At 42.6% G+C, this 23,124-nt stretch overlaps 1 protein-coding gene across 2 annotated transcripts in view; it reads right to left on the bottom strand.

The window, feature by feature from the left end:
• The window catches only part of LPIN2 (lipin 2), a 60,604-nt gene that overhangs the window by 11,010 nt on the left and 26,470 nt on the right, over window positions 1–23,124 (bottom strand). For both annotated transcript variants that reach the window (XM_004702885.2, XM_045296129.1), the window contains exons 3-13: window positions 21,087–21,182; window positions 17,124–17,434; window positions 15,068–15,175; window positions 13,839–13,962; window positions 12,158–12,503; window positions 8,369–8,468; window positions 6,364–6,551; window positions 3,786–3,879; window positions 3,328–3,397; window positions 2,061–2,150; window positions 258–340 (exon numbers count right to left, since the gene is read on the bottom strand). In XM_004702885.2, the coding sequence (XP_004702942.1) occupies window positions 258–340; window positions 2,061–2,150; window positions 3,328–3,397; window positions 3,786–3,879; window positions 6,364–6,551; window positions 8,369–8,468; window positions 12,158–12,503; window positions 13,839–13,962; window positions 15,068–15,175; window positions 17,124–17,434; window positions 21,087–21,182 (1,610 nt within the window). The remainder of the gene's footprint in view (window positions 1–257; window positions 341–2,060; window positions 2,151–3,327; window positions 3,398–3,785; window positions 3,880–6,363; window positions 6,552–8,368; window positions 8,469–12,157; window positions 12,504–13,838; window positions 13,963–15,067; window positions 15,176–17,123; window positions 17,435–21,086; window positions 21,183–23,124) is intronic.

Here is a 23,124-nt window from a genome sequence, read left to right as displayed (position 1 = left end):
GGGAGCAGGGCACAAGGGTGTGGTGAATCTTCAGTCAGCCCTTTCCCCAAAGCTTGCATATATAAATCCCAGTCGCAGGTTTCGGGGTCTGAAACAGGGATAGGTATTTGGGGAACAGCGGTGAGTAGTGTTTAAAAGTCTCTAGGCTGATGACTTCTTGGAAGAGTTGACGTCACCGAGCTGCACACACGGTTCTGACAGAGAAGTAAACAAGTTACATGCGGGAAGTGAACTCCGAGAGAAGACGCGGTGCCCACCTGGCACTGGCTTGCTCCTGAGCGCTTGAAGGCAGGTCACTGGCTTGCTGGGCTTCAGACTTCCCGTCTTTGGTCTCTGGCAGCTACAAGACAAAAGACCAATCATGACCACACACGGTGTCCCTACCAACCAGCAAACTTTCATCAGCAATCCTTTTCTGGAGAAAACCAGTTACTTTCTGAATCCAGAACACAAACAGACACAGACACACGGCTCTAGAAACAGACTCTCTCTAGTTTGAGCCAAGGAACAGAAACATGACACAGAAGTCACAGGCTGCTTGAAAGAAGCTGTACCCCTCAAAGCAGAAGTAAAAAAGATGGCCGTATCAAGCCACAAAATATAACAAGGCAGGTCTGGCACACACAGATGTCCAGAATCATATTATAGGTTTTCTCTTCCATTCCACTCTTCCTTAGGGTTGGATTTTATCAAATGGGGTTTATGTCCCCAGAGAAGTGACCAGATGTGGCAGTTACATAATCTCCTGTCAACTTGAGCAAAGGGGTGGCGTCCAGCCTGTCAAGCAGGTCATAGCTAATGATGCTTCTCTGTGGGCATGGCCTTCTCCTGAAGATTCTGGGAACGCCTGTCTTCCTCCCTGGAGGTGGGACACATACTGCTTCATATTCTGTTGACAAGCCACATGAAGCTATGTTGATGGCAGCCATAGCCCTGGAGCTGGAGGAGCCACATGGAAAGTCGTGCCAGCGCTGAGATGATTCCTTAAGGCTTTTTATCCACTAGCCTGTGATCTTCCTGTTTTCAGCATCATTGCATGTGCTGTGTGAGTCTGTAGAAGAATTTATGGACTAGTGTTGGGCATATGGACTTGATCTGGGCTGGGCTGTCTTATTGATGCACAATTACTTCTTAGTATAAAGTTCTCTCTTACACATATGACTGTCAATGAATATTTCTCTAGTCAACCTGGATTAACACATTATGTTTACTAACAAATCCAGAGGCACTCATGTGTGTAAGAGAGAGCTTTGATCAAAGTGTAATTGTACATTAAGAAAACATCCTAGCCCAGTCCAGATCAAGTCCTTCAGTCTGATATTAGCCCATATGTCTGATACCAATCTATAAAGTCCTCTTCAGAATCATGCCACACATGCAATGACGCCGAATGCAGGAAGATCACAGGCCAGTGGGTGAAAAGTCTTGTGGATCCAATGGCACTGGAAGCATATCCAGGGCTCTGGCTGCCATCAGCTTGTCAACAGGAAGGTGAAGCAGAGTGTGCGTCGGTCGGGGTCCCTTGCAGAGCCACAAGGAGTACAGTGTGCAGCAGTTACAGGGACGTTCTTGTTCCTGGAGCGGCTCAGCCCCAAGTGGGGAAAGGCCAGGGAGGTGGACCTGCCCTGCCAGTGTTCGCTTGAGAGAGGAGGGCTTGACTATCTGCATCTGAAAGCACTTGAGGAGGCTGATAAACTTCAATCTGACGGGTCATGTCACCCCCAGGTGGAGAGCTGGAGACAGGCTTTGGATGTCAAATCTCAGCTCCGTATCCTATCAATCACACTTTAGTCAAACTACTCAACCCGTGTGTGCCAAAGTCTCCTTACCAATAAAATGGGAATTCCCCTATTTACACTATGGGAAGTTTAGAGGAAATGCATAGCAAGCACCTGGCACAGTCCCTGCCCATAGTAATTACCCAAATATGCCGTATGTACTATTATTGTAATACAGCAATCTACCCAGCCTGACTGACTTTCTCATGCTTGGCCACAAAGTGTTCTGAATAAATGAAAGGGGTACGTCCTCTTTAGCCTGGGGAAATGCAGGTGTGTTACCTGTTTGGTCATGCTTTCTTTCTTGCGCCAAAACCACCACCGACCAGATTTTTTTGGCATCTTATCTTTGACCCAGGATTCCACGGTTGCCTAGAAACAACCAATATGGGTTAGTAGTCTGGGCCGTTTCCTGCCCCAAGCTTGCAGGTGATACTTCATATGTAATGTTAAGCTGGTGAGCAAACAGACTAGATTCCACACTTCCTGGAGCCTAGGGCATTCTTCCACTTCTGACAGACAGACAGACAGACAAGAGACAATTCCCTGCTTTGCAAGCATATAGCAGAACTGGCTTGCCCTCTGCAGGGTGAGGCTGGGCAGTCTCCTCCGCAGGAGCATTTCTGGGCTCTCACAAGTTAGGAGGAACAACTAGGCTGATGACAGCTTCTTGTTGAGCCACTCAAAGAAAACCTCAGGTTCTAAACAACTGGCTCACTGGCCACATTTCTTTTCATCTGCTCTTACTGAGGTTGCTTCTGTTGGCCATTTGTCCTTTTCCTGGTAGCTTCCTTCCATATTAATAAGAACTTTATTTTTCATTCTATATTTGTTAAGACCTCAGCTTTTTTTTCCTTTAAATAATTTGATTGGGGGCTCTAACAATATTGTACATATGTTGCCATCATTTCCAAAATATTTTCTATTTGAGACCTTGGTATAAACTCCCTCCCCACCACATGTACCCTTGATCAATTATATATTGTTATTTCATATCTTACACTGTCCATTGTATCCTTTCATCCACATTTCTGTTATTCGACCCCCTGGGAGGGGGGCAGAGCTATATATCCGATCTTGTGATGGGTTCCCCCTTTCTCACCCTTCCTCCTCCTGGACCTCCCCTCTACCCTACACTCATGATATCATTATTCCCATTACTGTTCCTGAGGGGTTTATCTTTCCTGAATTCTGTTTTGAGAGCGCTTATCTGTACCAATATGTGTTCTCCGGTCTAGCCGGATTTGTAAGATAGAAAGAACTGTGTCACGGTAGTGGGGAAGAGGAAGTATTCAGGAACTAAAGGAATGATGTGTGATTCATTGCTAAAACTTCTCACCTTTTATATACAATTAGAAACTGACATACAAGCTAATAAAAGAGACCAAAGAAAGTGGGTCTAGGGTCCGTATTTTTGCACATATAGCTATGTAGACCTTTCACCAATAAGACTTTGAAGAATACTCAGTTTTAAAACTATGCACATGTAAATTTTAGCTGTACACTCTATAGTTCCAAAGAGGCACTAAAGCGTGGATGATCACCTTACCTTGGGCAGACTCTTCTGGAACACCTGTAAACTGAGGATCATGGGAGCAGCCAATGCCCAGTTATAGTAACTGTGAAGAAACAAACATAATGCAAAATCGTTAGATATAGACACTCTGGCACTCCTGCCAAAAGAGAACTACAACAGGCAAAATTACATACTCTCCTCACTAAAAAGATCTGCTAAATTGTTTTCACATAAGTAATCTTTGCTTCGAGCCAAATTTCACAGACTAGAGAAGTAGTAAAATTTATGAAATAGAAAAAATAACATTTCTATGCCTCATTTAAAAATAAAGTTGAAGCTTCATTTTCACTTCAAAGTCAATGCCCACTAGCTCATTTATGATAATGTATTTTAAAGCCAGGAAAACTACTCTTTGAAACAGAACTGGGGGGAAGCGGGAGAAGGCACACAACTCCGAGTACTTAACAATTATGGAAGCAGGAGAAAGTTACCGGTTATATATCCGTATTACAAGATTAGGATTATCTATCAGTCCAGGGTTTTCTGCAAATTCATGATAAGTGATGAGATGCTCCATGAATTTTTCTGCAATGTAAAATAATAACAATCCGTCCATTTGGTTAGAGGCTACGAAACTGAGGAAGCGTAAGATCATTTTAACACCCTGTGAATTGCAGGAATTATAGAATAAAATAAATCTCACAAAAAAAAAAAACACAACACCTAACTTTTATGATACCCCCCAGACAAGGAAGAGCACTTCTTTTTTGTCCTCCCTTTTAAGGAAAATTAATTACAGACGTGGGGACACACACTCTAACAAAAACAAAAACTAACTTTTCATTTTCATGCGAAGGAAAAGCTCTTCATTAGCAGGCAACTACACAGGGTATGCTGCATTAGAAGCAAACAGAAGTACCCAACTGCTGACAGACAGACAGACAGACAGAGAAAGCCCTAACTACCATAAAAAAGACAGGCCTCGGGGTTCGAGGACTATCAATAAATCCACCCTCAATTCTTAGAAAACGAGGATTTCTGGTGAACTGCCGCACCTTGTTCAGAACCTCTCCAGCAGATGCAGGGCAACAGAGACATTTCTCACTTTACTGCTCCTACAGGTAAAGTTATCTCCGATTTGACTTTACTGCCTCTTCTAATAATACATTCTCCCAGATTCAGCTACCAATATATGAAACGAAAGCACAAGTACACTTTCCTGCCTGTTCGTGTAGTGCAACGCTGCCATCGATTCCGACTCCCAGCTCCCCTCTACACCAGAACAGGGCACTGTCTGGTCCTGTGCCGTCCTTACAATGAATTTGTCCTTATGCTTGAACCCACTGTTGCGGCCTTTCTCTTTTCACCAAGCTTCACGTCCTTCTCCAGAGACTGGTCCTTCTCCATAACACGTCCTAAGTATGTGAGACAAAAGTCTCACCATCCTCAGTTCTAAGGAGCCCTCTGGCTGTACTTCTCTCAGGACAGATTTACTCGTTAGCTAGCTTCCATCCTGCAGTCTTCCTTATTAATTGTCCAGTCCTACTGGTCAAGCCTGAACTTTCTAAGTGCTGAAGTTCTGGTCCACAGTTAGCTCCCCTTCGACTAGGGTCCACCAAGTGGATTCTGATTAGAATGGTCAATAGTGGTAGCTGGCCCTCACTCTCGTTCTTCTGGTCTCAGGGGAGATGAGGTCGTGCTTTGTGTAAATAGACTAGTACTCCTGCGAACTAGTTTTTTCTTCTTTGAGTCTTTAATTTTCTTTATCCTCTTCGATCATTCTCTCTTAGTGACCTCTCTAGTGTCCCCCCACTCCCCACCAAAAAGCCACTGGCCTTAACAAAGCCTTCATTATTTTGTATACTAAATAAAACAAACAGAATTAGAGATGGAGAAGTGAGAGTTATAATGAGTATTCTATTACTCTAGATAATGGAGCTTCGGGTTCTTGCCTTCCCAAAATAAACATTTACTCTGAGAGGCACAGAATAGAGTTTTCGCAAAGAGAAATTTCCTCAAGAATCTCCTGGGAGAGAGAATCCCCCCACTAGCTTGCATGGCTGGACCTCTGGTGTTTCTCTCTGCCCACTCACTGGAAAACAGGCTTTTAAATCATTTAAAATCTTTTAAGAAGAAACTCTGCTGGGGGCAGCAAGGGTTTCTGGGAAACACAGTCTTGAGATAGTGCAGACTAGATTCTACATGTGCTCAGGCTAAATGTGCACCTTCGCTCCCATGCCCTACCACATTCTGAACAGAAAGAGGAGTAGGAAAGCCCAGTTCAGGAGCTAATGACATAGTGATGTCTACCATAAGCGTGCTGCCTTCAGCTCTCCGAGAGAGAGAGAGAGAGAGAGAGAGAGAGAGAGAGAGAGAGAGAGAGAAGACAAGGAATAGAACGAGTGCTAGGGGAAAAACAAAAACACTTCTCATAAAGAGGAAAACCCAACGCGTACCCACAGCCAATACAGAGCGGACATAAGTTTAAAAAGGAGACAAAGCCCACAAGGCTGACAAAGGTAGACAAATGCATGTGGTGCTCAGCCCACGTCCAAGGCTCCCAAACCTCCCTGCAAACCAATGCCCTTTCCATATTCTTGGGCAGGCATTACTGTGCTGGGCCAACTCAAGGTTGAGACAGAAATTGAGCTGTTGGTGCGTTCGCCAGAAAGCCCATTTATTCAGTGGACAGCAGTGCTTGTCAGTCAAGTCTAAAATCCAACGCTTTCTAGGTGGGCAGCTAGCTACCATCCCTTAACTTCACAGATGAGAACATGCAGGCTGCCTGACCCTGGCCAGCTGACTGGCACACAGGGCGACCATGCCCTCACTCTCGGGTAAAGTTAAGTCTCCAGGGCACATGCTTCACCAGTGATGTTTCTATTTAAGGTCACACCAGAGGTGCCTTCCATGGGGACTAAAGTGTTTGATCATGACGGCAATGCTGGTCACCCACACGAGATTACTAAAGAATGTAAATATTCAGGATAGTTAGTGGGCTGGGTTTCAAATTAAGTGGCCAAAGTGGCTTCTGAAGTCAAAATAAGGCCCGTGTAAGTGCCCACCTACCTTTAGAAATTTCTCCGTTCTCACTGAGGCCCCCGCAGAGTGAGAGGGTGACGTCGGGCAAGTCCATGGCGGAATCGGAGAGGCACTCGGTACCGCTGTCTGCGGCCGCACTTCCCACAGACTGTGGGGACTGGGAGCCCGAGAGGGCGTCCAACTCAGGCCACTGCCGGGAGCCTGGGTCTGATTCACTGGAGAGAAAGGTTGACCTTACTAGAACGTCCGGTACCCCGAGTTTACTACCTGGTTCTCTGGGGGCTTGAGCCAAATGACATCCCTTAAAGAGGAACAGACAGAACTAAAAGCACACCCTGGCTTTACTTCAGTCGTTTTTGGAACCGTATTAAAAACAAACTCCCCGCCATCGAGTTGGTGCAGGCTCACACTGAACCTCCAGGACGGGGTAGAACTGCCTTTGTGAGTTTCTAAGTCTGTAACTGTTTACAGGAGTAGAAAGTCCTGTCTTTCACCAGCTCAGTACCACATACTTGACATTAAAACATAGTAAACATGTTATAAAAGCACAACCGTCAATCACAAGAATACACACATTTCAACTAGAGCCCTACTGATTTTAATGAAAGGCGTTAAGAAAATTGTAAGCATCTATTTACATTTTCATGATGAAAATGAGACAGAAATTAAGAAAAATCTGGTGTTTGGAAACCTTTTTATCATAACTTCACGGAAGAACCGGTGTACCATACACCGCCTGCAGACAAAGGGTGTGCTTACTTATGTTTAAGTTTTTATTGAGATTTGGGTGAAGGCTAAGAGCAAACTGCATGCCCAGTCATTTCAGACACAGTTTGTTTTTGTGACACTGACTGCAACCCCTGCCCGTCCCACTGCCCCCCTGCCCTGTGACCTGTCCTCCGTCCTGCGACCTAGTCCTCCGGAGCAAGCGTGAACCCTGGGACTTCCTGTGAGGCCAAGTGTGCTAAGGAATGTGTTCACCTGATAGGCCTGCCCATTTGGGTGCAAGCTGAGCATCCTGGGGTGGGTACAGTTTGGCTCTGTTATTTTAAAACTATACATCGACTCTCCCAGTCATACTGTAACACCGGATTCATCCTTTCCCCATCTTTTAGAAGAGAAACTAAGAAATTTATCTGCATTGAGAAATGTCAATGCAGATAAATGGTAAAGGACGGGAAACCTGAAAGTGCGAATTGTAAAATTTACATTGTAAACCAAAAAACAAAACAAAACCAAAAAAGTAAAGCAATTTCTGTTCTCTCACTGTAAAACCCCCCAACCTATTTAAGACAATTGTTTTGGGGCAAATTTAAGGCCCAGCTATTGTATGAATCTTCTAACGATGTCTGACAAAGTGTTGCCAAATCTTTTCTCTCTACTCCAAAAGTAAAGCTAAAGAATCACACATTTAAAAGTATTTAATCATGTATATTTACATGAGTATATCCACAGGGACGAGTGATGGTGTTTTGTAATCGTAGAGTATAATAATGGAATTCCCCTAAGAATGGAAACAAACTTGGGAAAGCAGTGTAAACAGCACATTTGTTTGAGGTGTCAGAGGCACTCAAAGGGAAAAGCCACAAGGGACACAGAAGAAGTGACAAATGGTGAGGACTGAGGGGACTCGGGCAACAGAGAAGCGGCAAGAGTCACCTGGGCCCAGGCCTGAGCTCAGGAAAAGCTTGGGAACTCAGATTCCCCCCAAGTAAATGAAGCACCCGCCCTTTGAGAATATACAATAAATGCAACAGATGCTGGAGACTTTTCCTGAGGATGTGTTTGCTAAATGACTGTGCTAACTGCCAATCTGAAAGCACGTTCATTCTATACCCTTCTGTGGGTTTTCTTCACAAATCATTAGACTGAATTCCAAAATCACTAGAGTTAAACATCACACACCAATTCCGGATTGCAAAAAATCTGACGCACTCATCAGATTAAGTAAAAGGATACCATCACTGCGCTCCTTTTCCTCAAATGAAATTCTTTCACCCATCGCTCACTAACTACACATAAAAGACACTACCTTTTAGGGAAATAGAGAGCAGCAACCTCAGGTTCTAGAGCCTTTAAGTCATCCAGGTAAATATCATCAGGTCCTTGGTGCTGGCTTCTCTTGTGGACACCTGTTTTTACAAAAACACATCAGAGATAAGAACTTAATTATTCTTCATTTACAAATATGCAAAACACCAGAAGAGAAGAAAGCTGATGGTGCCCGGCTACCAAAAAGTATAGCATCTGGGGTCTTAAAGGCTTGAAGGTAAACAAGCGGCCACCTAACTCAGAAGCAACAAAGCCCACATGGAAGAAGCACACCAGCCTATGCAATCACGAGGTGTCAAAGGGATCAGGTATCATCAGAACAAAAAATCTTACCATAGTGAATGAGGGGGTGTGTGCAGAGTGGAGACCCAAAGCCCATTTGTAGGCCACTGGACATCCCCTTACAGAAGGGTCTCGGGGAGGAGAGGAGCCAGTCAGGGTGCGATGTAACAATGATGAAAAATACAACTTTCCTCTAGTTCCTAAATGCTTCCTCTACCCCCGCCCCTCCCCATATCATGATCCCAATTCTGTGTTGCAAGTCTGGCTAGACTAAAGGATGTACACTGGTAGATAGGAACTGGAAACACAGGGAATCCAGGACAGATGATCCTTTCAGGACCAGTGGTGTGAGTAGGGACACTGGGAGGGTAGAGGGAGAGTGGGTTGGAAAGGGGGAACCGATTACAAGGATCTACATTACAAGGATCTACATGTGACCTCCTCCCTGGGGGATGGACAACAGAAAAGTGGGTGAAGGGAAACGTCAGACAGGACAAGATATGTCAAAATAATAATTTATAAATTATCAAGGGTTCATGAGGGCAATGCGAAATTCCCTCCACCCACCCCAATGTAGGAGCAATGTGGTGCCACAGACCTAACAGCTGGTCCATAAGCACAAGCTGATTGACTCGCGCCTTATAAGAACAGTGCTTGTGCTTAAGTAATTTACATTATAGTGACAACAAAAGCAAGAAACGACTCACTGACAATGAGGTGATGCTAACCCATAGTGATCCTATAGCACAGGGTCGGACTGCCTCTGTGAGTTTCTGAGACTAACTCATGATGGGAGCAGATAGCCTCCTCTTTCTCCCAAGGAGCGGCTGGTGGTTTTGAACTGTTGATCTTGAAGCTCACAACCCAGTGTGTAACCACTAACCACTATCCTAATAGATAGTGAAGCGCCTACCCATAAAGTATACCCTACATATTAACTTTCAATTAAAAACAAAACCAAATTCAACCCAGATCTACGTAAACCTCTAGAGCTGCACTGACCACTGCAGGAGCCACCAGCAGCAGGTGGCCAGTGAACACTTGCACTGCCCCAAGTCTGAGCTGAGGTGCGCCAAATGTGTTAGCAAGTGTGTATGTCACACTGGATTTAGAAGACTTTCACAAAAACAAGAATGAAAAATACCTCAATAGTTCATTGATGACATGTTAAAATGTTATTATTTCAAGTTTACTGGTCAGAAAGAAGGTATTAAATTTAATTTCCTGTGTTTACTCTCACCCTCTGAGTCTCACTACTAAACCCAAACCCAACATTCTGACTCATGGCCACCCTATGGCGGGCTTCTTTACAGGAACAGCTGGAGGGAGGGTCACCTTTCTTCTGTGGTGCAACTGATGGGTTTAAACCAATGACCTTGCCTGTCCCACAGGCCCCCTGCAGCTCACGCGGCATTGCTATGCAACAGTGCTGCTGCCGGAGAGTCAACTTCATGTAAGAAACAACCAAGCAGACCTGGCAACATGAGAAAACCCACGACAAACGGAGCATTCTTCAAGTCAGTATCATGGGTGCAGGGGAAGAACTAACAGTCATCGGTCAGTTTGTTAGACTGTGGTGGTTTGCATGTTGCTGTGATGCTGGAAGCTACACCACAGGTATGCCCAACGCCAGCAGGGTCAACCACAGTGGAAAGGTTTTGGAGCGCTCCCACAGAGTGAGACTAAGAAGGACCATGAGAGGGCTGAAATGACCCAGAATGCTCCTTAGAAGAGGCCTGGTCTCCTGTGTCTGGGATAGGTTATTAGGAGGGATGAGGCCCTGGTTAGTGAAGTGGAGGATCCATGAGAAAGAGGACGACTCTCCACCCGATGGACTGCTACCAAGGGGCGCACACACAGGACTGGGGGCTTTGGTTCTACTGTACATGGAGTTGCTGTGAGTCAGGCTGTTTTGAAGGCACCTGATAGCAAATTACAGCCAACAAATGAGGGAGAAGCCATGGGTGTGTACGTGTTGCTCTGAGAGAAAAAAAAGTTAAATGATTAAAACAGCACAAAACCCAGAAGATAAATGCAAACTGATGAGATCTTAGTTTTAGAAAGAAGAAAACAGCTTAAAAAATCTTGGTATAGGTTCAGCAAATCTGATTATTCAATGATATTGTACTCTTCAAGATGACAATGGTACTGTGTTTATAAAGAGAACACTCTTGCTTAGAAGGTATACCTTCGGATATATGTAGTCAATGTTAGGTCTCAGTTTATTTTCAAATGGTCTGAAGTTAATAGTATTAATGTTTGGGAATGGTGTGCTGCTTCTATGTGGGGTTTTTGTTGCTTCCCTGCTAGAAGGCTGCTTGTCTAACTTCAAGCCTGTAAGACCCCAGACGCTATATCTTTTGATAGCCAGGTGTACTATATCTTTTGATAGCCAGGCACCATCCACTTTCTTCACCACATTTGCTATGCACCCATTTTGTCTTCAGCGATTGTGCTGGGAAGGTGAGTATCAAAGAGTGCCAGGTTATTAGAACAAAGTGTTCTTGTGTTTAGGGAGGCCTTGAGTAGAGGCTCAAAGTCCTCCTGTTATCTTAATACTTAATATATAAATATATGTAACTGGCCTTTATCACTTTCATTATAAATTAACATATTTACATGCCTATAGCAGTACCTCTATAAACAGCTATTGCCTTTTGGCTATGTGGATATTTTACTCCACCCTAAACTCAGGACCCAAGGCCATTGATTCACAGTGAGTGTGTTCTTACTGTACTGAGTATAAACAGGTAACTTTACTTTTAAATAATAAGAATGTTCTGTGTCATTAAGCTTGTATTTTGAAAGTGAACTAGAGCTAATGAGCCAGGAGTAGGACTCTATCTTCTCTGTTTTAGAGGGAAATAAGGAAAAAGGAGCACATATTAATAATTACCTTTCATTTGTAACTATCATTGCAAAAAGGGTGACAATTTTAATGCAACAGAGCCTTGAATTTGGCCTCAACCAACCTTTTTTTCTGTTTGAACTTCAATAACATACCTAGCAAATATAACGGTTAATTTTATTCATTCAGTCATTAGAATATACTCGTTTATTTTCTCAGTACTTATATCCAGGCTCTACTGAGTGACATGAGTCAGGATAGAGAAACGAGGGAGTTACAACCCTATTCTAGTGAACGTAGTATTTAAAGAAAAGGCTTACTTAACAAAGAACACCGAAGTGTGTGGTGCTGTTGGGTCAGCGTTTTGACTGCTACTCGCTGGGTCAGCACTTCAGACCCCCCAGCTGCTCTGGAGGAGAAGGAGGAGGATCTCTGATCCTGTAGAGGTTTACAGCCCCGGTAATCTCAGTGCAGGGTCACTCTGGGTCATAAAATGACCTCATGGGTAATCACTATGAGTCAGAATCAACTCAATGTCCTTGATCTCAGTAATAGTAGAGGACAGGATGCCTCGTTCCGCTGGACATGGGTCACCACAAGTCAGACCTGACTCATGCCAACTAAATACAAAACGCTTACCTTTCTTCTTTGACGGCGAGTCCACTTTAGCTGTTGGTTTTAACTCTGAGGAGGCCTCCACTAGGGATGGGTGAGGAAGGTGTTCTGTATCTAACATCGATGGAATCGGAGGATTCCCAAGAGGAGGAGCAACAAGCTCTGTGGTGAAAGTTGTATCGCTTATCTGCTTACACAGAGCTCTGGGCTTGGGTTTCACTATGGTGCACACAGTATCTTCAATGGAAACGTCCTTCTCAACTTCACTCAGTAGGGTGTCCTCGCTGGGAATAACCCGGAAATGGGTGTTTTCTGATGGTGTAATCACAGGTCCCCTGGGATGATGTTCAGGTCTCTCTCTTTTGCTGACCTAAAAAAAAGTTGAAATATAATGGTTCAGAAAAACAACTAGTGGGGGTGGTGGGGTGGGGGAGATGTTTCTAAAATGATGGCAACATATGTACAAATGTGCTTGACACATGGATGGATGTATTGTGATAAGAGCTGTTAAGAGCCCCCAATAAAATGATTTTAAAATAGAACTAGCTTCAAAGGTACCTGCTATAGTGTATTTCTTAAGCTGGATGCGTTATTCTTTATAACCTTGATACATTCTTTATAACCCTGCTACATTCATTAACTACGTTATTTAATGTGTGTGAAATAAAACAACTGGAATATGCATTTTGTTTAATATATTTATAGAAGATTTATTCTATACTCACCCTACATAAAAATTTAAATACTAGAGAACTATAAGATGTAAGAATACGACTCTCTCTCTCTGTTACTCTCTGGGAGACATTGCAGAAGACAAGACACATGGACGCAATCAGACCTTGGAAGCTGGAGAAGCCACAGAGAGACCCCTGACAGTGCTGAGATGTTTCCAATGACACTGGATCCGAAGACTTTCTATCCACTGGCCTGTGATCTCATGCATTCAGCGTCATTGCATGTGTTTCGTGAGTCTGAAAAGGACTTTATAGATTGATATTGGAAATATGGGCTAATATCGGACTTATGGCCTTGGACTGGACTGGGTTGGGATGTTTTCTCAATGTTCAGTTGCTCTTGTATATACATCTCTTTCTTATACACACACACGCACAAAAAAAAGATGTAAGAATACTTAGCTACTAACAGACTAAGGGACATAGAATGCTCATTGACAGAGAAAACCTGAAACACTAAACTTTCATCCTCTGTGAACTATCAAGCATCAGCTCCTCGATAAACCTACACCTTAAGGTTTTGAACCACAGTGTTAGAGAGCGAGAAAAAGTGCAAAGTCAATCGTACGCGATGCAAAACGTTTAGTCTTAAAACTATGTAACATTTTCTCAAGTAGCTTATCTTCTCTCTTCTCTCTTCTCTCACTGTAATTTGGCCACAAGCTTTCATAACCAACTTCTGGTTTAAACTTTCAATGTGGAACCTCAGTTTTCTCCAAGTGTCTTTTACAAGTTCCTTGCATCAACAATCAGCGAATTGCTGAGAGAAATAAAACGATGCTGGCTCTCTACGGTGGCAGACACACAACTCAAGTGTAATGAATCCGCTACCACTGTGTTTCTCGTGTGGCCACATGAGGGCACTAGTGTCATTTATATACATGCTTGTTTGCCTCGCTCACTTGTTCATGTGGTCAGCGATTACACCCTTTAACTTGTGGGTGGTGGGACTTGTCCCAAGTTTTGAGTACCTTAGTGGACTCTGGGAAGCCGCCCCATGTCCACTCCATGTGAGACTCGGATCTGAGCAGGCTTCCACCAGGTTTCAGCTCCAGCTCTGAGTCACTCTTAGGGCACACTGCCTGGGAATAGGCGCTGCAAACACAAGAACAAAGAAAGGGATGGCTTCGGAATTAGGATGTCTTCAGCCTAGCTGAGCAGGACACGTCAAAATAATATGCACTTTGAATAGATCAACTCGATCCTTTAGATATGAAGAGTGCTACGGGAACGAATACCAGGAATTTCCTTCAATTGAGTTCTTTAATAAAAAACCAATAGGCCACTTCTTCCCAAGGACTTGCCAGGTCCGCTGTAAACATTTCATATGTATTATCTCACTTGATTCTTATGAGAAACAACGAGGAAGATAATTTTGTAGGAGACAAAATGCATGAAAAATTAAGCTAAATGAATGTAATTATGAAGTGAGAGAAACTAGGTCTGACCCCTGCATAAACCTAGTGTTGCTCCACATACATTCCCTCTCTCCTACACACAGAACCGCAACCAGAATGCTCCTAGAGGCCAGGGTGGCGGACTTTGCCTCCTGTACTCTGAGCACTCTTCAACAAGTAACAACAATACTGCTGGGCCTCGGGCCATCCTCACAATTGTTCCTATGTATTTTAGATACGAGGAAGTCAAGGAAGCAGAGAAGGAGTAATGATTTTCCCAAAGTAAAAAGAGCTAGTTGGTTCTTGTCAGAAGACCAGTCACTGGAGAAGGACGTCAGGCTTGGTAAAGCACAGGGGAAAGAGAGAGAGGGGATGGACTACACAGTGGCTGTGAACACTGGGCTCAAGCACAGGAACAACGGGGAGGATGTGCAGCACCAGGCAGTGTTTCTCTCTGTTTACATAAGGACGCACGCTATGAGTGGGGACTGACTTCACAGCCCCTATGACCTACCACCACACAGCTACTGCCAATGATGGACACCCCAAAATGAGCATTTCAGACTGTAGATGGTCAAAACCCACGCTGACTAAACAGACTTCAACTGGCTGACTCTGTCAGAGGAAGACTAATGAAGTTTGGGAACAAAATAATCATTGAAGATAAAAATAAATATTCAGTTCCTAAACTGGTGAAGATTTAAAAACACCAGTAAATTGGTAACAGAAGTTATTTAGTATATCCTTCCTCCCTCCCTCCCTCCTCCCTTTTAAAAAACACTAAGAAATTGAAAAATACTTACTTGTCCAAAGGAGACCAATCGCCATCCGATAATGGGTAGTGGTCCGCAGAATGGAAGATCAAAGGCTCCTTATAGTCTTCTTCCTTTAAGGAAGCATTTGAAGATCCCCTGTAAGGGGGCAAAGAACAAAACAAATCACATAGAAAGGCATGAATAATGACATCAGCTTGAGATCTTCCCCAAAAGTACAAATGTGCTGGACACAATGGATGGATGGACGAATTGTGATAAGAGTTGTACGAGCCCCCAATAAAATGATTTTCAAAAAAACAAACAGAACTGCATGAACTAAAGGCTACTGTGTCAGCAATAAGACTAGCAGATTGTCTATTTTTCAGCTCAGCACATATTCCAGTATTAAACCTGAATCCACATGACACTTTATGCTTTTTTTTAACTTGAAAAAATTTTTAAATTAAGCACACTTTGCTTAAAGGAAATTTCAGAAAGGATTTCCTCCAAATGGCAGCATCTATAATTTACTGGTGACCTACAGAAAAGCAAATGATCAAGCTCTTGAACATTCCTGTGAGACCCTTGTTTTCATGGTTCTGATATGGTTTGTTTACCGAACAAGCAAGGTTCTTGCTCAGGATAAGCTGTCTTCCATTTCTAACTGGTCACCAAAGATTGGGTTGATTATCTTTCCATGCAAATTGGAAAAGTAAGGCATGTAACAAAAGTGATGTATTCATTTAGGACACCCATTTTAAAATTTCCTGATGCCAGGGCTTAAGTGGAGAGCAAATGTTTTGAGAATGAAGAGGGCAATGAATGTACAAATGTGCTTTACACAATTGATGTATGTATGGATTGTGATAAGAGTTGTATGAGCACCTAATAAAACTATAGAAAAAAAAAGAAAGAAATTGTAGTTATTTTTTATTAGCTTTAAATCCTTTGGGAATCAATGATCGAAATGTAGAATTCACAATATAATTAAGCTCTGCCAAGCTAAGCTAGTCTTTGGATACTGATAAAAAGTAATACTGTAGATTTATTCAGAAAGTTAAAAATTATAAAGCTAAAATAGACAAGGTTCTATCTATCTCGATTTTAAACTGTTAGAAAAAGTATTCTCACATGTCATTCCACAGTGTCTTTTTCCCTCTTTGAACATTTAAAACAAAATCTTGGTAAATAATTTACAAGAGATCAAAGTGGATTAGAAGAAATTATTTCTCCTCTTTTCTATAATAATAATTTTAAAACTTCAATGGCACTCCTTTCCCTGGAGGCACAATAAGGCGTCTGTTTCAGCAGTGGGGTGCAACATATTGTGGCCCACCATCTGCTTCACAAAGCTACTCCAAGCCTCCTCTGCCTGTTCCACTGAAAGGTTTGGAAACAGGTGGTTACTGCTGGGTAGCAGTTTCTGCGCCAACCATCCCAGTGAAGAGGATCACCCCCTGAAGCACGTATGGCCCCTCAGGTACGGGCAACCCCTAGAGGCAGCAGGGGTAATTAAAACAAACAAACAAATACTTTAAGATAATTATTTTTTAAAGTTCTACCCTAAACTGTTGGTACCTTTGAATCTCAACTGTTGACTTCAAATGCGTTTGGGCTCTTCTGATTGGTTAAGAATGTGATGATGGAGCGTGCTCAATAAATAAATAAATAGTACACCTATATTCAACGTATTAGCATGTTTGGGTGAGGAACTAAACTAAACCCCCAATTTTTCAGGAATGGGTGAAATATCCAGCTGCACTGGGCAGAGGAGCCCACAAGTGACACCCCTAAAAAGTCACCAATTCAGCGCTTCTTCGGGACCTTTGATTTTCAGAAACTTAAAGAGGATGAAGAGAGACACGCTCCGTCTGCTACAAATGACATTGCAGTGTGACACTTTCTAACTTGCAGCAAAAGAAAAGAAAGAAAATGCCAGCTCAGCTAGATTTCACAATAAACTTTGAAGAGAAAAAAATGTCCAACCCTCACACTACATAGCCATAAAAGAGACATCAGTTTCTCACTTTCCCTTAATGCTACCTAGTCTAAGTGGATGGCCTAGAAACAGCCCAAAAGACCCAGTCCCAACCGTGTGCTCTACCTCGGTGACTGGGCTCCCTTCTCATCATCCGAGCTTCTGTCCACACCCAATGTGTCTTCCGTCGTCGCAACAGCAGCAGATGCTGCTGGCTCTTCCTTCTTACTGTCTGGCTTGCATTTCTTCCTCCGGCGTTTCTTCTTTTTCACAGAACCCGGTGTGAAAACAGACTCCGGCGCCAACGTGTGTGAGATGTCAGGACTCTGAGGCAATCTTTCATTTCCACCAGACTCCATCAAAAGGGGGTCAACGTCCTTAAAGAACTGATCATCAGTTGGAATTGGCGAGGTGGCGAGGTAAGCAGGAAGTTTTTCCTTCAAGAGGACAAGGAAAAAGAAAAAATAACAATGACAAACTGAACAGTGAAGTATACACTAATTACTTCTTTTGAGTTGGTTTCAGAGTGGTAGAAAAATACATTTTCCCTAAAGCTAAGTTAAGACACGTAACTAAGCCAGTGCACGCCCTATACCATGGGTCCTCAAACTTTTTAAACAGGGGGCCAGTTCACTGTCCCTCGGACCGTTGGAGGGCCGGACTATAGTTTTAAAAAAAATAATGAACAAATTCCTATGCACACTGGACGAGTCGGCTGCTAAGCAGGACAGGCAGCTGCGGCAAAAACACCCGGTGGGCTGCATGTGGCTTGTGGGTCGTAGTTTGAGGACCCCTGCCCCACACAGATTAGGCTCATTTGCTGTTATGCTGAGTTCAGTTGTTAGCTCATTTTGTTACATGTAATTAAATAATTTTAGAGGAAATGATATATTAAGCATGAAACACAAAGAGCTGTAATTAAAGCAAAGTCAACTAAAATCTCTACAGAGAAAAGTTCAGCAGCCTTCAAAGGACTTCCCAGAAGGTACCAAGGAAAGTAAGACCAGGGTACACAGCTGAGGGCAAAGATGGAGAACACTGCACAGACAGAGGCGGGCAGGACCGGAAAGTGAAGTGAGGAGCCAGAGGAGAGTAGTTAATGGTTACGCTGAGTCAAATAAACACTCTGGTTCAAACAAAATTAATGAAGTTTTAAGTCATAAAGTAGTTTAAATATCCTCTTATGAATTAAATTAATGCTCAAATTTTAAAAATAATTAAACTCTTAATACGGAGTGTTCAGTAAATTAACTTCTTACTCATTTGCTTTGTCCCTTGTATATGGAGAACGTAGAAAGTAGTTAACAAAAGATATAAATCCACCTAATTTGACTACCAAAGAACCCACTGCCATTCAGTCAGTTCTTTTTCATAGTAACCCTACACGGGGCTTCTAAGGCTGCTGATCTTCATGGGAGCAGACAGCCTCAACGTTCTCCAAGGCAGCAGGTAATAATGGGTTTAAACTGCCAACCATGTAGTTAGGAGCCGGTTGCTCACCGGACAGCACTCTGTGGGGCCTGACTAGAGGCAGCGGAAGCCGTCTACTCTCATGGAGATTTAAAGTCTCGGAAACCCAAACAAGGGCAGAGTTCTACTTTTTCCTACAGGGTCGCTGCGAGTCGGAATTGACTCGAAGGCAGTGAGTTTGTGGTCTTGAAAAGCCACTTTGTTTCTGGTGATGGTTCCTATCTCTAGTCTGGGCTCCACTGCCAGTTTCTTCTGATTCGGAAGCTTATGACTGAGCAATGAGCTGTTCTTAAAGTAAACTTCTCGATGACCAATTATAACCCAATGCTCATTTCGAGGAATGGCGCTTGCCACTGGGACTGTGCGCCAGTAGATCACACACTTGGAAGTCAAAGGCTGACAAGATGGAAGTAAGAAAGCAGCGCCGTCTGAAAGCAGGAGGGTTACTTGCGAATTATCAAACAAAGTACTGAGCAGCCCCACTAAGAATCTATTTTATAGGAGAAAAATGTGTAAGAAAGCAGGGGACATAGGAGTTGTATGAATAAGGGTAGCTATTATAGTACTGTTTGCAACAGGAAAATGGGAAATAAGCCAGATGTTTAACAGCAAGAGAACTGTGCACTGCACTGTAGCTGCACTATGGAACACTGTAGAAGCTAAAAAAGAACTGGACTTAGAACTCCTGATCTGAAAAGGATGTTAAGGGTATATAGTGAAATGAGAAAGTTCAAGCGAAACAAACAAACAAAAGTGAATTAAAAGAAACTTTTTTTTGGGGGGGGGCATTATTTTAATCTCCTTCTAAATGGGGAGTTCCTGGAGAGTGGAGATTAAGACACCAATCCACTACCATTCGATTGATTCCTGTTGACTCCTATCAAAATCCAATCCCACTGCCCTAAGTCCACTGACTCCTGGTGACCATAGCTAGGGTTTCGGAGGCTGGGAACACTTACTGCAGCAGCAGCTTCCTGCTTCTCCTGCTGCGAGGTTAGTGGTTTTCAGTCACTGGCCGACTTTCCCAGCTCACAGCAACACTACGGATAAGGTCTCCTTTCGGGTAGCAGACAGCACCATCTTTTTCTTAGAAGTGGGTTAACTGGCAACCTTGTGCTAACCAGCTGCTCATCTAACCCACGGTATCACCAATTCATGAAAGGAATTTTTTATTTAAAAAACAACAACTGGCTCATTTGCGAACAAAAGAGGGTGTCAGCTATCGAGTCTTTTTCGCCTACCAAACTGACTGTAATGGGATCATCAGAAGAAGCCACTGGGAACTAGGTAGGTAGCAAACTAGTAATAAGCCAATTCTCTCACTAACTTAATCTTTTGATCAATAATCAGTGTTATGGATTATGTGTGATTCCATGTGGTTTTCAAAAGAGCGTTTCATCCTGTGACAACTGTCAGTTATTGCACTTTGCTCCTGTCTGATGAGTGAGACTTGTTGAGGCCAAGCGAATATAAATAAGGTAATAAAGTATCATCAAGTATTATGAAAACTACTGGTCTAGTAAGGCATTCACTTCATAAATAACAGTTTAACACTGCTTTACCTATTAAGACCCAAGATGTCAGCATCTCTCTTAACTAAAAATATGAACAACACTAATCTCATTGTACTATGGCTTGACTTTGGTCATTTTTTTTTCCTTTGTGAATTTGGAATTTGTGAATTTGTAGTTCATCTTCAAAGGCAAAAAGAAAAAGGGGAAAAAATAGTCTTTATATATTTAGCAAGCTGAAGCTTTTAAATTCTGCCATCTGACATTATTTGTAGGAGACACAGATGCTATCTTCCAAGAATTAAAAAGAGGGTCTACGATAAATTCATCAAGATGATAATGTTTGCCACCATTCAAATGAGCAGATGCATAGGGTTTCTGAAAGGGCAGAAAAGTGGGAACAAATTGTGCTTTCCTGCATAAGAGAATACAAGCCAATTCATTTAAATCTCTTGAGATCATATAAAAATTAAATCATTTGACTATTCATGGTTAGGGAGGTATTCTCTAACCAAATAGTACACATACTTCCACGTTTAAAAGTAGGTCTGTCTGTCTCTCTCTCACAGAGACATACATATCCCCGAAGAGGTATGCTTTTATCTCCCAGATATAATGGAATATATTTAGCCAAGGTACAGCTTTCACAGACAGGAGATAAGAATGCACCTTACAGTCAGAGAAAACACGTGCCTTCCTTTACAAACAGAAATCGTAACAAAGGCTTTTGCTGCCTAGCTTGCAGCTGGCTGTTAAGAAAAGCTCCCCACCTCTCCTATTCCCTTCTCACAGATTAAAATTTCTACCTAAAACTAAAATTTGTCTAGCCAGCAACAATCATTCATAAAACTAAGCATGTAAACTGCAGGACATCGGCCTGTGCACATTCTGTAAAACGGGCCCATTTAACCTCAGCCATGAAGTCAATTCTGACCCCTAGCCACCCTGCGGGTTTTTGAGACGGAAACTCTTTACCAGAGTAGAAAGCTTCATGTTTCTCCTATTGGACATTGTTGGTGGTTTTGAACTGCTGACCGTAGGATAGTAGCCCAAATTGTAACCCACTAATGCCAACCAGAGCTCCTTAAATGGACCAACTAGAACTTACATATTCCTCTTCAGTTTCCTCCACAAAGAAAGCTTCTCCATTGTCACCTAATTTCATGTGAAGATCTACTGCATCACCATTGATTTCTATATCAATCTAGGGGGAGAGACGAAGTGTGGTTGAGCACAGAGAGTCTTTCGTTCAAGCTAAACAAACTATGCCCCGGCTTTTTATCGGGAATAAGGTGAAGGCTTACAGATATGATCACAGGTCTACATTCAATAATATACAAACATTTTATTTCAGCTCATCTACTGCATCCCTCAATGTATCATCACTTATTTTACTTCCTCCCTCTTTCCATTACTGTCTTTCCTAGCCCTCTGAACTTTGTCCTTGGGCAAATATTGTTCTTTTGAGCATTAGTGAGAGACTAATTCTGAGAAATAATGGATGGGGCGGGCAATTGCTTCAGTTCAGGCTTGTCCAAGCCAAACCAATTACTGTAGTCCCTCCACCCCCAGCTACAGTGACTGGTCTGAGATGGTAATGGGAAACAAATCTGACAAGCAGACCAAATGCAGGTGCTTCTGTAGGAAGCAGCTCTCTAGGCGCTTGGGCTGTTAAGTAAATGGGAAGCCCTGGTTATCACCTTGTATTAAAGGGAACCAAAATGTTTCCACAGCCTCTGCATCTATATTTAGATACATCCCTGGCCAAAGAAAACACTTTTTTTTTTTGGCTAAATAAAGCTAGTTCGAGATGCATTTTTATTATCGGTAATAAAGTCAGTCCTGCCTAATACATGGTTTTATTAATGTTGATACATAATGAAATCATTGCTTTTGTGTTAAATCAACAAAACCGAAATCCAATGCCAACCAGTTGATTCCAGAATCATGGAAACCCTATATAGGGATTCTAGGGCTTTGTAACTCTTTATGGGAGTAGAGAGCCTCCTTTTTTGCCCTTGGAGTAAATAGTATGTTGGAACCACTGTGCTTGTGGTTAGCAGTCAAATACTTACCTGACAGCGCCACTAGGGCTCCTCTATAGCAACAAAATTAATTTTTAAATCAAGTGTAGGCTGTTATGAAATATCCTGTATTAGTGATTTATCAAACACATTAATGACATTGGGAAAACCACACCTAACCAGTGGTTTTAAGGTGGCTACCAATTGAAGTCCACTCCATTGGTGTTGACACATTTGAAAATGTAGGTTCTTGGTTAAAAATCAATGAGTAGCTTTCTCCAAGCTAAACTAACCCCAGTATAAGACAAATAGTTGATACCAAAGGCCAGGTCTCAAGGTTGACATGGTTTCAGCTTTACTGCTGCCACATTGAAACGCTATGTTTTGGGAAATCAAACAGTCAAAAATCCTTCCAAACATGCCTTTTGGGTTTCTGGGATACTAATGGAGGGAATGGAAAATTTCCTTTTCTTGTGTCTCAGTGATAAAATGTGATTTTAAAGTCAGGGGTTTTATAAGACATATAACATATTAATTTGTGTAACTTTGTACTGAAATTATATTACGTTTCTAAACTGGAGGCAGAGAGCATGTGGAAAGAGCTATCTGCTTAGGCGCCATTTGCAGAAAGGGCTTATGCACAAGGGTTTTATATATCAGCCTGCAGTTTTCATTTTGAAGGGCCAGAAGACTTAGCCAATCTGTGTTTTTTTTTTTTAAAAAAAAGCCTTCTAGGCAGTTTTACAAAGGTCCTTAGAATTAACTCATGGGAAAACCCGGTGAAAAAAACCCAGTCTGCTGATCCTCTCAAAGAGATCTGGACTGAAAGGACTGTAAGTTACCAAAAAGAGGGGGGGAAAGGATTCCAAAGTGCTGTTAAAGGTAGACAACACTGTTTTGCAATGGAAAGTTACCATGTCAGTAAATTACAAGTGCTTTGGATTTCCAAAGGGTAGCTCTCTGGTTCGATACAGCTCTGAATGCAGGCCAGCCCCAGGCAGCTTGCCATCGGCCATGCAGCTATCCAGCTGAAAACAGATTTTGTAACACTTCCTGGAAATAAGATCATGTTGTATCTGGGGGAAAACCCATATAGCTTTCCTCTGTGCTTAAAGAAAGGGT

This window comes from Echinops telfairi, unplaced genomic scaffold (assembly GCF_000313985.2).
Source record: "Echinops telfairi isolate 266 unplaced genomic scaffold, ASM31398v2 ScPeMD7_7400;HRSCAF=8409, whole genome shotgun sequence".
NCBI classification, from domain to species: Eukaryota; Metazoa; Chordata; class Mammalia; order Afrosoricida; family Tenrecidae; genus Echinops; species Echinops telfairi.
This window is presented reverse-complemented; position numbering and strand designations above follow the sequence as displayed.